This window comes from Protomyctophum bolini (assembly GCF_963924005.1).
Source record: "Protomyctophum bolini genome assembly, chromosome: 6".
NCBI lineage: Eukaryota > Metazoa > Chordata > Actinopteri > Myctophiformes > Myctophidae > Protomyctophum > Protomyctophum bolini.
This window is the reverse complement of record NC_137867.1, coordinates 50,679,183-50,694,689: the sequence shown is the minus strand read 5'-3', so window position 1 is coordinate 50,694,689 and position 15,507 is coordinate 50,679,183. Positions and strand designations below refer to the sequence as shown.

At 43.6% G+C, this 15,507-nt stretch overlaps 1 protein-coding gene across 1 annotated transcript in view; it reads right to left on the bottom strand.

Moving 5' to 3' along the window:
- lmbrd2b (LMBR1 domain containing 2b) overlaps nt 1-15,507 on the bottom strand; it is a 30,342-nt gene that overhangs the window by 4,358 nt on the left and 10,477 nt on the right. The window contains exons 6-14 of the mRNA XM_080766391.1: nt 14,673-14,883; nt 10,069-10,143; nt 9,497-9,610; nt 8,710-8,893; nt 8,133-8,314; nt 6,752-6,885; nt 3,127-3,232; nt 2,630-2,727; nt 2,362-2,465 (exon numbers count right to left, since the gene is read on the bottom strand). Coding sequence (XP_080622517.1) covers nt 2,362-2,465; nt 2,630-2,727; nt 3,127-3,232; nt 6,752-6,885; nt 8,133-8,314; nt 8,710-8,893; nt 9,497-9,610; nt 10,069-10,143; nt 14,673-14,883 — 1,208 coding nt within the window. The remainder of the gene's footprint in view (nt 1-2,361; nt 2,466-2,629; nt 2,728-3,126; nt 3,233-6,751; nt 6,886-8,132; nt 8,315-8,709; nt 8,894-9,496; nt 9,611-10,068; nt 10,144-14,672; nt 14,884-15,507) is intronic.

Below are 15,507 nucleotides of genomic sequence, written 5' to 3'. Positions count from 1 at the left end.
TATAGAGCAACCGTACAATAAAACATGTTCTCTAATAGACCTTATAGAGCAACCGTACAATAAAACATGTTCTCTAATGAAGACCTTATAGAGCAACCGTACAATAAAACATGTTCTCTAATGAAGACATTATAGAGCAACCGTACAATAAAACATGTTCTCTAATGAAGACCTTATAGAGCAACCGTACAATAAAACATGTTCTCTAAAATACCTTATAGAGCAACCGTACAATAAAACATGTTCTCTAATAGACCTTATAGAGCAACCGTACAATAAAACATGTTCTCTAAAAGACCTTATAGAGCAACCGTACAATAAAACATGTTCTCTAATAGACCTTATAGAGCAACCATACAATAAAACATGTTCTCTAAAAGACCTTATAGAGCAACCATACAATAAAACATGTTCTCTAATAGACCTTATAGAGCAACCGTACAATAAAACATGTTCTCTAATAGACCTTATAGAGCAACCGTACAATAAAACATGTTCTCTAATAGACCTTATAGAGCAACCGTACAATAAAACATGTTCTCTAATGAAGACCTTATAGAGCAACCGTACAATAAAACATGTTCTCTAATAGACCTTATAGAGCAACCGTACAATAAAACATGTTCTCTAATAGACCTTATAGAGCAACCGTACAATAAAACATGTTCTCTAATGAAGACCTTATAGAGCAACCGTACAATAAAACATGTTCTCTAATAGACCTTATAGAGCAACCGTACAATAAAACATGTTCTCTAATAGACCTTATAGAGCAACCGTACAATAAAACATGTTCTCTAATAGACCTTATAAAGCAGGGGTGGGCAGTTATTTTTCCCAAGGGGCCAAATGAGAAACAGAAAATATTTTGGAGGGCCGGGCCCTGCATGATATCAATTTTATTTCTATATAAATAGCAGTAAATGGCATTGTTTTGCGAAGCAATGGTAAACTAAATGTGAAACATGTGACTCAAATTATAGGCAGAGTGACTATTTTACATCATGATGATGTACAATAAGAGCACCCCTCACTTCACATGGGTGTGATTTTTTTACTTTCTACTTGCAGGCTTGAGACGTTTCCTTTCCCAGTTGAAAACTATGTTTTTGTTTAAGTTACAAGTCCTTTAAATACTAGCATTTTCTTTTAACAATGAGAACATTAGAGGTAGCTCTCTTAATAGTTCCATTCGAAGGACACTGGAGGTGCCACTTTCACAACACATGGTGCGCTGCTTACTATCGAGAGATGAGTGAGTCACAACCATTAAACAACGACGTTCTGAAAACAATAATAAGCCAACCAGTAATGGTATTGTTGAGACTTGGCAGCCTGGCAGGCGCTGTATGTTGACGTGTGCACGTTCGTTCTGCCATATTTACTTTGTGGTTCAACGGTACGTCGATCGACTCGTGTGCCGAAAACAGACGATCCACAAGCTCACGGCGCATCGCCCAAGCTTTCTGAACTTCAGAAGCATGCCACATTCTGGGCGCAACAACGCCATACGGCAGCATCTTAAAACATCTTAACTTTATTGGCCAGGCGGGTTAAATAAAGCAATGAAGCATAATGAGATTTAACTTGTCCTCCTGCAAGGAAGTTTGGTAATCAAAGCATGCGCCTGCGCCTACCGTGTTGTGGAGCTGCATGCTTCATGGCTATTTGCATTCACCGACGTAGTCAACAATAAATCCAAAAAGCCGACATTTTCGCATATGAGGGGGGTGAAGGAAGAAAGACAGGTTCTCAATCACACGCAATTCACGTGCACAGTTGACGTGCAGGTTGCGTGCACTGTGAGAATACATGGGCTTCAAAATAAAAGCAATGCGGTTTTAGTCCACCCATAAGGTAATTAGAAAGTATGTTTTATTTTCGGATTATCAAGTAATCTTTCACGGGCCGGTCAGAGTCAGCCGGCGGGCCGTATTTGGCCCGCGGGCCGTACAATGCCCAGGCTCTCCTACATAGACTTCTATTGGCTTCAGTCCAATGGAGGCTCTCCTACATAGACTTCTATTGGCTTCAGTCCAATGGAGGCTCTCCTACATAGACTTCTATTGGCTTCAGTCCAATGGAGGCTCTCCTACATAGACTATGGTATTGCAGACTGTAGGACTACAACATACAATGTTATTGGAGACTGTAGGACTACAACATACAATGTTATTGGAGACTGTAGGACTACAACATACAATGTTATTGGAGACTGTAGGACTACAACATACAATGTTATTGTAGACTGTAGGACTACAACATACAATGTTATTGGAGACTGTAGGACTACAACATACAATGCAATCAGGATCAATAACCTTGTATGAAAAGGTATTAAATACACCTTCTTAGACCAACCTCTCCTGATGAGCTCCTTTCCCTCGTCGATGAGGTCAGAGGTCATCTCGTTGTCTCCCATGAACTGCTGGAACCCCAGGAGGTTCAGAACGCGAGTCCCCAGGCTGTGGAACATTAATAACTCCTTTAGCGCCATCTAGTGGAACATTATTAATAAAACATTTAAACCGTCCTGGGGGAGTCCAGAGGGATGGGTGGGTTCCAGGCTACTTGGACCCTGACTCTGGGCGGGGGAGGCCACAGGGTTCCAGGCTAAGACGGTACTGACCTGAAGTATGTGGCGATGCAGAGGATGAGGATGAGCATCGGATAGTAGATGTAGAATCCGTTAGCGATGAAGGAGAGAACACGCAGAGAACCCATGATCTGAAACACATGTTACACACATGTTAACAATGATCTGAAACGAGCTTGTAGGTCTGATATTTTTAGAATCTGATCTCAGGTCAGAATGTGTTAAAATATGAACGCGAGCGATCAACAGTGACTATTATCGTAATGTTAGTGAGGTAAGAGAGGGGGGGAGCTGTTATTTTGAAAGAAAAAAAAGCTGATTGTATTAACCATAATGTGAAAGAGAACACGCTACATGTTACCAGAACGCACGATCTGCGTGCGTGTGTACGTGCGTGCGTGTGTACGTGCGTGCATGCGTGCGTGTGTGTGTGTGTGTGTGTGTGCGTGCGTGCGTGCGTGTGTGCGTGTGTGTGTGCGTGCGTGCCTGCGTGTGTGTGTGCGTGCGTGCGTGTGTGTGTGTGTACGTACCGACGTGTAGGCGGTCTGCATCTTGTCCTGGTGAGAGATGGCAGAGTCCATGTGGATCAGACCCAGGAAGTTCAGGCACAGAGGAGGAGTCAGACGACAGAACAGCCTGCAGGGGGAGACAAACACCACCGTTTACATCACGCTTTATCCAGAGACACTTACAGTAAGCATAATAATAACGCTTTATCCAGAGACACTTACAGTAAGCATAATAATAACGCTTTATCCAGAGACACTTACAGTAAGCATAATAATAACGCTTTATCCAGAGACACTTACAGTATAATATTAAGCATTATAAGCTTAAGCATAATAATAACTAGAACGGCACTCTGTCGAGTACATACTTGCTTGTTGCGCAATAGTAGGCCATAAATGGCCTACTATTGCGCAAGCAGAGCGTGAAAGTACTTTCGACCGCTACAAACTGTCAAATCTCAGCTTTTCTGTGAAGGAACGTTTGAAATGTTGAATTATTAGGTTGAACTATTTGCTACCTACCTACTTTATGCATGTAAAAAGTATTATTAAGTATGGTACAAGTTTATATAGAGAGCTACGTACTCATTGAGAGCTAGTTATACATATACTATGTATATGTATATGTAATTTGTAAGTTGATTAGCGGTATACTGTGGTTACTTTGCGCCGAATGCACCGTCCCAGCATTTTCGATGCGTATGCACCGTCCCAGCAAATTACATAATGACTAGTTGTGCCTGATATGGCAGTGGTGCCAGATTACATACATGTATACATAGGAGCATTACCTAATCCTCCCAACACTAACACATATCGTCATTATGTCACCATCGAAAACCAATTACACTCTGGCATTGGGTCCTTTAATCCACATCTTTATCACGTAATCATTGAGAGCTAGTTATATGTATATGTATATGTAATTTGTAAGTTGATTAGCGGTATACTGTGGTTACTTTGCGCGGTATGCACCGTCCCAGCAAATTACGTAATGACTAGTTGTGCCTGATAAAACCAATGGTTTTCGATGGTGGTGACGTAATGACGATATGTTTTAGTGTTGGGAGGATTAAAGGTAGTCATTACGTCATTTGCTGGGACGGTGCATATGCATCAAAATTGCAGGGACGGTGCATACGAGTCCCGGGTGAAACTAGTACTTGCGCGCTCTGCTTGCGCAAGTAATAATACAGAGTAAACTATAGGATCATAGAATGCAGAAAGACAGTAAACTATAGGATCATAGAATGCAGAGAGACAGTAAACTATAGGATCATAGAATGCAGAGAGACAGTAAACTATAGGATCATAGAATGCAGAGAGACAGTAAACTATAGGATCATAGAATGCAGAGAGACAGTAAACTATAGGATCATAGAATGCAGAGAGACAGTAAACTATAGGATCATAGAATGCAGAGAGACAGTACACTATAGGATCATAGAATGCAGAGAGACAGTAAACTATAGGATCATAGAATGCAGAGAGACAGTAAACTATAGGATCATAGAATGCAGAGAGACAGTAAACTATAGGATCATAGAATGCAGAGAGACAGTAAACTATAGGATCATAGAATGCAGAGAGACAGTAAACTATAGGATCATAGAATGCAGAGAGACAGTAAACTATAGGATCATAGAATGCAGAGAGACAGTAAACTATAGGATCATAGAATGCAGAGAGACAGTAAACTATAGGATCATAGAATGCAGAGAGACAGTAAACTATAGGATCATAGAATGCAGAGAGACAGTAAACTATAGGATCATAGAATGCAGAGAGACAGTAAACTATAGGATCATAGAATGCAGAGAGACAGTAAACTATAGGATCATAGAATGCAGAGAGACAGTAAACTATAGGATCATAGAATGCAGAGAGACAGTAAACTATAGGATCATAGAATGCAGAGAGACAGTAAACTATAGGATCATAGAATGCAGAGAGACAGTAAACTATAGGATCATAGAATGCAGAGAGACAGTAAACTATAGGATCATAGAACAGCAATGCAAAAATAAACAGATCTACAAGCTCTCAACGCGTAGCGAACGGCACTGCAAAAACAAGGCAGGACGGGGCGCCTTGAGAGCTTGTAGATCTGGCTTTTTTTGTGACCTGCAGTGAGCTGTTCTCACTTTACTTTTATGACACGAATATATCGTCCATCGGCGATTTTTGGACAGACGATGGGCGATTGAAAAGAATTGGCATATCGCCCAAACCTTAATGTCCGTCCGTCTGTCCGTCTGTGTACTCACATGTCTGTCCGTCTGTCCGTCTGTGTACTCACATGTCTGTCTGTCTGTGTACTCACATGTCTGTCTGTCTGTGTACTCACATGTCTGTCCGTCTGTGTACTCACATGTCTGTCTGTCTGTGTACTCACATGTCTGTCTGTCTGTGTACTCACATGTCTGTCTGTCTGTGTACTCACATGTCTGTCTGTCTGTGTACTCACATGTCTGTCTGTCTGTGTACTCACATGTCTGTCTGTCTGTGTACTCACATGTCTGTCTGTCTGTGTACTCACATGTCTGTCTGTCTGTGTACTCACATGTCTGTCTGTCTGTGTACTCACATGTCTGTCTGTCTGTGTACTCACATGTCTGTCTGTCTGTGTACTCACATGTCTGTCTGTCTGTGTACTCACATGCCACTGAACTGCAGGCTGTAGGCGTCTGTCTGGTGGTGCGTTGTGTACTCACATGTCTGTCTGTCTGTCTGTCTGTGTACTCACATGTCTGTCTGTCCGTCTGTGTACTCACATGTCTGTCCGTCTGTCTGTCTATGTATGTAAAACATATGAACTGCAGGCTGTAGGCGTCCGTCTGTCCGTCTGTGTACTCACATGTCTGTCCGTCTGTGTACTCACATGTCTGTCCGTCTGTGTACTCACATGTCTGTCCGTCTGTGTACTCACATGTCTGTCCGTCTGTGTACTCACATGTCTGTCTGTCTGTCTGTCTGTGTACTCACATGTCTGTCTGTCTGTCCGTCTGTGTACTCACATGTCTGTCTGTCTGTCCGTCTGTGTACTCACATGTCTGTCCGTCTGTCCGTCTGTGTACTCACATGTCTGTCTATCTGTCTGTCCGTCTGTGTACTCACATGTCTGTCTGTGTACTCACATGTCTGTCTGTCTGTCTGTGTAATCACATGTCTGTCCGTCTGTGTACTCACATGTCTGTCCGCCTGGTGGTGCGTTGTGTACTCACATGTCTGTCTGTCTGTCTGTCTGTGTACTCACATGTCTGTCTGTCTGTCTGTCTGTGTACTCACATGTCTGTCCGTCTGTCTGTCTGTGTACTCACATGTCTGTCTGTCTGTCTGTGTACTCACATGTCTGTCTGTCTGTGTACTCACATGTCTGTCTGTCTGTCTGTCTGTGTACTCACATGTCTGTCCGTCTGTGTACTCACATGTCTGTCCGCCTGGTGGTGCGTTGTGTACTCACATGTCTGTCCGCCTGGTGGTGCGTTGTGTACTCACATGTCTGTCCGTCTGTCCGTCTGTGTACTCACATGTCTGTCCGTCTGTGTACTCACATGTCTGTCCGTCTGTCCGTCTGTGTACTCACATGTCTGTCTGTCTGTCTGTCTGTCTGTGTACTCACATGTCTGTCTGTCTGTGTACTCACATGCCACTGAACTGCAGGCTGTAGGCGTCCGTCTGGTGGTGGGTTGCCAGGTAGTAGTAATTAAACACTCGGATGCGGAACACCGTGGAATACACGCAGGTACACAGGAAGAAGATGGTGACGAAGCACGCCATCTGGTGGAATGATTGATTGATTGATTTATTGTTTACAAGATTATTGTTAACAAGAGGGTCGACCTCTTCAATTCATCAAAACATTTAGAGACGTACAAATAGACACTTCTATATAGTCAAAGAACAGAACAGGAATTCATCATAAAGGAGGTAAAAAGGGAAAGGAAACATAATACAGTGAGGGGAAAAGGGGTGGGGGGTGATTCCAGACATAGAACCCTTTAGCAAGGCACTGCCAGTACCACTCTGAAACCCACAGAGACATAGAACCCTTTAGCAAGGCACTGCAGCACCATTCTGATTTTACGGGGGCCAGTTTCGAATTGCAGCCGTCCGTAGGTGTCCTTTGAGAGCGGTTTTGAAGGAGTCAAGGGATTCACATGTCTTAATGACTGTTGGTAGTGCGTTCCACATTTTGGTGGCATAGGAGCGAAATTAATTTGTGCCGAATCTGGGCTGTACACGGTTCGTTGAGGGTGTGGACTTCATTGACATTAAGGAAGTATTTGGACAGGGGGTTCCAACACTCAGCGTTAGGTACGGGTCCATTTGGTTTCATTTAAACGCTCTCGATCGTTGAATTATTGTTGACCGATTTAGACCTGAGGCCGATTCTACAAAATGTCTTCTGAATCATCAGTTTTCTGAAAAACCCTCATGTTTCTATATCAGTGGTTCGCAAACATTTTCATGTCAAGGACCCACAGAAATTATATGTATTTGGCCACTGACCCCCATCTGAAAATATGTAGTTCAAAGATTTGTTCAAAGCGAGTGCCGCACTACGAGCTTGTAGATCTGCTATTTTTCAACAGCTAAAGTATAACATAATGCTTAAAACACCAAAAGGAGTTCCCGTCCATAGTTGTAGATTTCTCACCTCGATATACAGATAGTTGTAGTTTTCTTACCTCAATGTACAGATACTTCTAGTCCCTCTCAGCGGCCATAGTTGTAGTTTTCTTACCTCGATGTACAGATAGTTGTAGTCCCTCTCGGAGGCCATAGTTGTAGTTTTCTCACATCGATGTACAGATAGTTGTAGTCCCTCTCAGAGGCCATAGATGTAGTTTTCTTACCTCGATGTACAGATAGTTGTAGTCCCTCTCGGCGGCCATAGTTGTAGTTTTCTCACCTCGATATACATATATTTGTAGTCCCTCTCGGCGGCCATAGTTGTAGTTTTCTCACCTCGATATACATATATTTGTAGTCCCTCTCGGAGGTCATAGATGTAGTTTTCTTACCTCGATGTACAGATAGTTGTAGTCCCTCTCTGCCAGCTGGATGAAGACGGCGAACAGCGACAGGACGGGCCGCGTGCTGAAGAAGGTGCACTCTGACCACACCACGGCCACGGAGAACAGGGTGAGCACCGCGGACAGAGCCCTGTGGAACCACTGCTTCAGCAGGCACTGCCAGTACCATTCTGAAACCCAGACATAGAACCCTTTAGCAAGGCACTGCCAGTACCATTCTGAAACCCACAGAGACATAGAACCCTTTAGCAAGGCACTGCAGTACCATTCTGAAACCCAGACATAGAACCCTTTAGCAAGGCACTGCAGTACCATTCTGAAACCCAGACATAGAACCCTTTAGCAAGGCACTGCAGTACCATTCTGAAACCCAGACATAGAACCCTTTAGCAAGGCACTGCAGTACCATTCTGAAACCCAGACATAGCATTTTCATGACGAAGAAATGTCCATCGACTCACCTACAGTAGGTGTACAGAGGATATACTGACCTACGGTAGGTGTACAGAGGATATACTGACCTATGGTAGCAGGTTCCGGCTCGAAGGACCAACCTTGCACTCACCTACAGTTGGTGTATAGAGGTATCTGCTGAACCAGCCAGCAGGCTCCGTCTCGGGGAAGCTGTGGACGAACACGTGGGAGGAGCTGCTCTCGTTCTTGGCCACGTCCTCCAGGTGGATGGCCTGCTGTAGGAGGATCTGCCACTGGACCCTGGTCCTGTTGTGTCTCTGCACCGCGTAGATCACCTGCACACACACGCAGGCGCACACGCACAGGATTTGTGATGATTGTTTTTCCCTGTGCCGTGGCGAGCTACTCGAGCCCAAACAGTGTGATCTAGTTATTATTAATGTTGTATTAACCCATTTTGACCCGAGATCAGAAACTAAAAATGTCTGTTTGAAAATGATAGTAGTTCTTCGATTTTTCAAAAAATAGCAGACCCATAAGCTCGTAGCGCGCCACTCGGTGGCGCGCTATGAGCTCGTAGATCTGCTATTTTTCAATAGCTAAAGCATAACACGATGCTAACACTCTAATCACCCAGGGTAATTTGGAACAATTAAATCAGAGCGCCCAGCGATTAGCAGCTTCAGAGCCCATAACTGGTGTGTAGTTTCACCAGACTCTTCTCACTAGGGTAGGTGTTGTGTTAGTTTAATTACCTGTTTGTGTAGTTTCACCAGACTCTTCTCACTAGGGTAGGTGTTGTGTTAGTTTAATTACCTGTTTGTGTAGTTTCACCAGACTCTTCTCACTAGGGTAGGTGTTGTGTTAGTTTAATTACCTGTTTGTGTAGTTTCACCAGACTCTTCTCACTAGGGTAGGTGTTGTGTTAGTTTAATTACCTGTTTGTGTAGTTTCACCAGACTCTTCTCACTAGGGTAGGTGTTGTGTTTGTCATCAAAGTCTTCATAGTCGTCCATGTTTCGGCCCATCTTCTCCTGGTAGTCCAGCGGACACTAGGGGGCGGCAGAACGCCGTCAATACCATCTCCCTATTGCAGTGGTTCCCAAACGTGGGGTCCTGGGACCCCCAGGGGTTCCTTGAGGGAGTTCCAGGAGGTCCCCAGCTAAATGATAGTTTGGAACCAAATGGACCCTTATGGGTCTGTAACTCTGAGAGTGTACAGATGGAACCAAATGTACCCTTATGGGTCTGTAACTCTGAGAGTGTACAAATGGAACCAAATGGAATATAAATTGGGGTCCCAGAGATGGAAATGGAAATTAAACTGTTTCATATTGAAGGAAATTAAAGTACATTAATTGATGGAGAATTCCGTCAGAGGCAGACAATGGTTGGATTTTAATTGACGGAATACTCCGTCAAAGGCAGGAAAAAAACAAAAAACAAAATGGTAAAATAATAAATAAAACCTTCACAATGGTAATAATAATAATAATAAATAAAAAGGTACCTTCTTCAGAATGGTGTCGATGTACTTCCTCAGAGGGTGGTTGTACTTGATGGACTCACTGATCTTTCTCACTTCCTGGAACAGAACACAGTCCTGGAGTTAGGTGTGTGTGTGTGTGTGTGTGTGTGTGTGTGTGTGTGTGTGTGTGTCCGTGACCCAGAGGTTTACCCCCATGTGTGTGTGAGTGTGCGTGTTTGTGTGTGTGTGTGTGTGTCTGTGACCCAGAGGTTTACCCCCATGTGTGTGTGTGTGTGTGTGTGTGTGTGTGTGTGTGTGTGTGTGTGCGTGTGTGTGTGTGTGTGTCCGTGACCCAGAGGTTTACCCCCATGTGTGTGTGTGTGTCCATTTGCCACAGAACACCCTTACAGAACTGAATAACAAGGCAGTGCGCTTGGTGAGGGGCTGGTTCTGTCTCAATACTCACTCCACCCGTGCCATACTGTTTCAGCCCATCAGAGATGGTGGTCTGGGTGTACCGAATATTGAATGGGTTTACACCGCCACCAGAACCAGTCACCTTATAAATATGCTCAACAGCGACGACCCCACGGTCAGGGAAATGGCTCGTGAGTCACTCATTCAACACATGCAGCGACGTAAAGTACCATCCGCGCTGGAGAATGAGACGCAGTTCCTTGGATTCAAAACTAAGGCGAATGGTAAATTGGACATTAAAGCCGCTGGATTCGGTGTGCGGTCCGACTGGATGGATCTTAATGATCTATGCCAGCGATCAGGATTACAGTTAAAGTGGGCGGCGCCTGATACAACAACTTCTGCGCTCAACAACAGCATCATCATAGATCCGCGTGTCCGTGCATGTGTGACCTACGAGCAAGACGGTGCGCACCATGAACTGTCAATCAAATCCGCGACCGCAAGAGCCACCATTCTAGGAATGAAGCGATCAGAAAGTGCACAACACTGGACCAGTCTGAGGCTGCAGGGAAAACTGGCTCTTCTTCCCTTTGCAAACCACTCATTATCACACTCTATACTGTCAAAAAACACCATAGGTGAGGACATTCTCATTTTCACTATTAAAGCCCGTTTACAGGTGTTGCCGACCAAGTTCAACTTGGCAACCTGGTACCCATCAGCACACGACCCACACTGCATCCTACATCCAGTATGACAAAGAAACAGTCGCACACATCTTAAATGGTTGCAGCCACTATAAAGGACTGTACATTGCCAGACATGACCGTCTGGTGGACCTGGTCTCAGACAAGATCAGAGGAGTACAGGACAGGACAAGAATGTATAAACACAGCACTGTAAAAAATAGACTGGTTTGATCACAATGACACGCATGTCAATTCACTACAAAATATTCCAAATACCTTAGATATTGTGTACATCAATGAAATTAGAAAAACTGCCACTATATTTGAAATAGGCTGCCCATTTGATTTGTATATGGACACTTGTTTTACATCCAAACTTATGAAATATCAGCTTCTGGTGGAACGTATTATGGCCTTGGGATATAACTGTCAACTTATTGTCCTTGTATTTGGAAGTCTGGGCCATGTCCATAAATTTGTGCTCAGGGGTTTGCAATTGGGTGGATTGCTAAAAACAAATGCAAAAAAAGCTGGCTAAATACTGTTCTGTCTCAGCTACTATGGGCAGTCTGTCTGTCTGGAGAAGGCGTTGTTTCATTTATCCCTAGGTGGCTTCAGGGGTTAAAGCCACATTTTGGGGTTGTAAAATGATGTTTTCCCAAAGTTGCCTTTACCGAATGTGTGTCAATCCATGCTTCATTTTATAGAAGCAGATTTTGAAGTTATGTTGTATTATATTGCTAGTCCGGCCAATCAATAAATACTCTGAAATTACTGTAGGGCTTGCCTTTACAGCCACATGGTGCATAGCAACAGTGTGTTAAAAGTAAAAAAAAACCCAGAGGAAGACACTTATAGGCATGTAGCCTTCAGTAGACCATTATGCACCTGCATTATAAGGTTGCAAGTGAGAACAAAAGTCAATTACAAGAGAACCCATTGGTTAAGGCAACTACAATGGGACACAGTGGGATAGGTGGGCAGTGGGCACTATATACAGCTCCATCTCACTGAATTAGAATATTTTGTAAAAGTACATTTTCTTCTGTAATAACATTGTGCATAAAGTGTACTTCAAGTACTTCAAACATTTCTTGTTTTAATCTTGATGATTCAGGTCAGGCCAGTTGGCTGGTCAGTTAAGCACAGTAATACCTTGGTCAGTACACCAGTTACTAGTAGTTTTATCACAGTAATACCATGGTCAGTACACCAGTTACTAGCAGTTTTATCACAGTAATACCATGGTCAGTACACCAGTTACTAGTAGTTTTAACACAGTAATACCATGGTCAGTACACCAGTTACTAGTAGTTTTAACACAGTAATACCATGGTCAGTACACCAGTTACTAGTAGTTTTAACACAGTAATACCATGGTCAGTACACCAGTTACTAGTAGTTTTAACACAGTAATACCATGGTCAGTACACTAGTTACTAGTAGTTTTAACACAGTAATACCATGGTCAGTACACCAGTTACTAGTAGTTTTAACACAGTAATACCATGGTCAGTACACCAGTTACTAGTAGTTTTAACACAGTAATACCATGGTCAGTACACCAGTTACTAGTAGTTTTAACACAGTAATACCATGGTCAGTACACCAGTTACTAGTAGTTTTAACACAGTAATACCATGGTCAGTACACCAGTTACTAGTAGTTTTAACACAGTAATACCATGGTCAGTACACCAGTTACTAGTAGTTTTGGCTCTGTGGGCAGGTGCCAAATCTAGCTGGAAAGGAAAATTAGCATCTCCATGAAGCTTGTCAACATACTGAAGCTAAAAAGATGTTGAAACCAGTGTTAAGTTTTCACTGTCAGTGGACCAACACCATGCAGATAACATGGCCTAAATCAGAACTGTGTTTTGTCATGACCAGAGTCTCAACACAACCATCTATTATTATATTTTACAGCACTGTGTGCCTCTGTACATTGACAAGCTTTATGTTGATGCTGATTTTCCTTTTCCAGCAGCACTTGGCACCTGTCCACAGTGCCAAAACTACTAGTAACTGGTGTACTGACCATGGTATTACTGTGCTTAACTGACCAGCCAACTGGCCTGACCAGAACCCCACACAGAATCTAGGTTGTATTGTCAAGAGGAAGGTGTGAGACATGAGACTGAACAATCCAAATTAATTTACAGCTGTTATCAAAGCAAACCTGGGCTTCCATAACACCTCAACAGTGCCACAGGCTGGTCACCTCCATGTCACGCCCCATTGATGAAATAATTTGTTCAAAAGTAGCCCAGACCAAGTATTAACTGTATACTTTTCAGATGGTCGACATTTCACGTAAAATATTCTAATTAATTGAGATATGATTTTTTTATTTTTATGAGCTGTATGCCATAATCATCAAGATTAAAACAAAAAAGGTTTTAAATACTTCACTTTATGCACAATGAATTGAGAATAATTATATGAAAGTTTCACTTTTGAATTATTTTACAGAAGAAAATCTACTTTTACAAAATATTCTAATTCAGTGAGATGGAGCTGTAGTTCCCAGCAACATCTGGGTACTTTGGCTATTTTGTCCAAAGTGTAATTATATTTGAAAACTAATGTGCATGGTACATTTATGTCTACATTCATTAGCCTCTGTGTAGTTTATCACTGTCTTCCCTGTAAGTTCCATTCAATATTATAAAATCAGTATTCATATTCAGTAGAGATGAGCAGGAGAATGTAGAGGCTGGCTGACAGGAGGACAAGCACCGATGCACGCAGATAGCAGCTACCGGCTACTAGGCTAGTAGCCACTAGCCAGCTAGAGAGTGCTGCTTGTTATACCAACGACTCAACGAGGCAATACACATTTGCGTTGAAAATAAATCCTCCACAGTATCACTGCTCTAAGCTAATTTAAAGGAAACCCTCTGACTGTTCTGGCCTGGGTAGAGGGAAATATGAACGCATTTAGGGTCTCTCTGTCAGCAGCGCAGGAGCAGTGGAGCACCCGAGCGGCGAGCACCGTGCTCTCTCTCTCTGAGCGCAGAGCACGCAGAGAGTGGGGAGTGGGAGGGGCGAGCGCGCACACTAGCTTCTTAAAGAGACAGGCTGCATTTTCACGGATTTGGCCATCATATCGCTACACTATACACATACTCCCGTCTCCCCCTTAAATATTTTTTTTGCGAATCTGCGCTGATCTCATAAAAGACCGCTATGAAATCCTCAGGACGGAAATCCGTCCCCAGGACGGAGAACTTTAAGCCCTGTGGCTTAAAAAACCCAAAACAAACATCCTGTCTAGTAGTGTCAAGTAATAGTATAGTATGTCAACAATGTGCTATATATATATATATATATATATTTTTTTTTTTTTTCTCTCTTCTTTTCCCTCTGTGTGTTAAGCATGTGCAGCAGCTATATCTGGTTGGACCATATAATGTATAACCTAATTCTGATCAGTGTTTGGGTCTATTGTATTACGCCTCTTGTGCAGATCCAAATAAAATAATTCATATGTGCGTGTGTGTGTGTGTGTGTGTGTGTGTGTGTGTGTGTGCTTTACCTCCATCACGTCCTCCAGGGTCTCCTGGGCGTCGGCCTTCTCCGTCATCAGCTTGGCCGCCTTGAAGTAGGTCTTGACCAGCAGGTGGCCCCGGCGAGACGAGTCCCAGTAGGAGCGCGGGATCTCCACCAGGCCGTAACCCAACAGCAGCACCAGCAGGAACAGACCCCACGTGTTGGCCGCTGTTATCCCCACTGTCTGGAGCTCATACCTGCAACAACAGACCCCAGGACAGCTGTTATCCCCACTGTCTGGAGCTCATACCTGCAACAACAGACCCCAGGACAGCTGTTATCCCCACTGTCTGGAGCTCATACCTGCAACAACAGACCCCAGGACAGCTGTTATCCCCACTGTCTGGAGCTCATACCTGCAACAACAGACCCCAGGACAGCTGTTATCCCCACTGTCTGGAGCTCACACCTGGAACAACAGACCCCAGGTTTTAACAACAGACGCCAGGACAGGTGTTACTGTCTGGAGCTCATACCTGGAACAACAGACGCCGGGTTTTAACAACAGACCCCAGGACAGGTGTTACTGTCTGGAGCTCAAACCTGGAACAACACTGTTTTTAGGATTGATTTTAAAATTATTTTACTTGTCTATAAAGCTCTCAATGGTCTCGCACCTTCCTACCTACATGACTGCCTGCCTAAATATGTCCCAAACCGCCCCCTAAGGTCTTCCACTGCTGGCCTGCTCGCTTTGCCTAAAAAAATGGCAACTAAAAAATACGGGGAAGCAGATTTTTGCTTCTACGGGCCGACGGCATGGAACAAGCTCCCACTGTAACTTCGTCAGGCAGCCTCTGTAGACATTTTTAAAGCTCAGC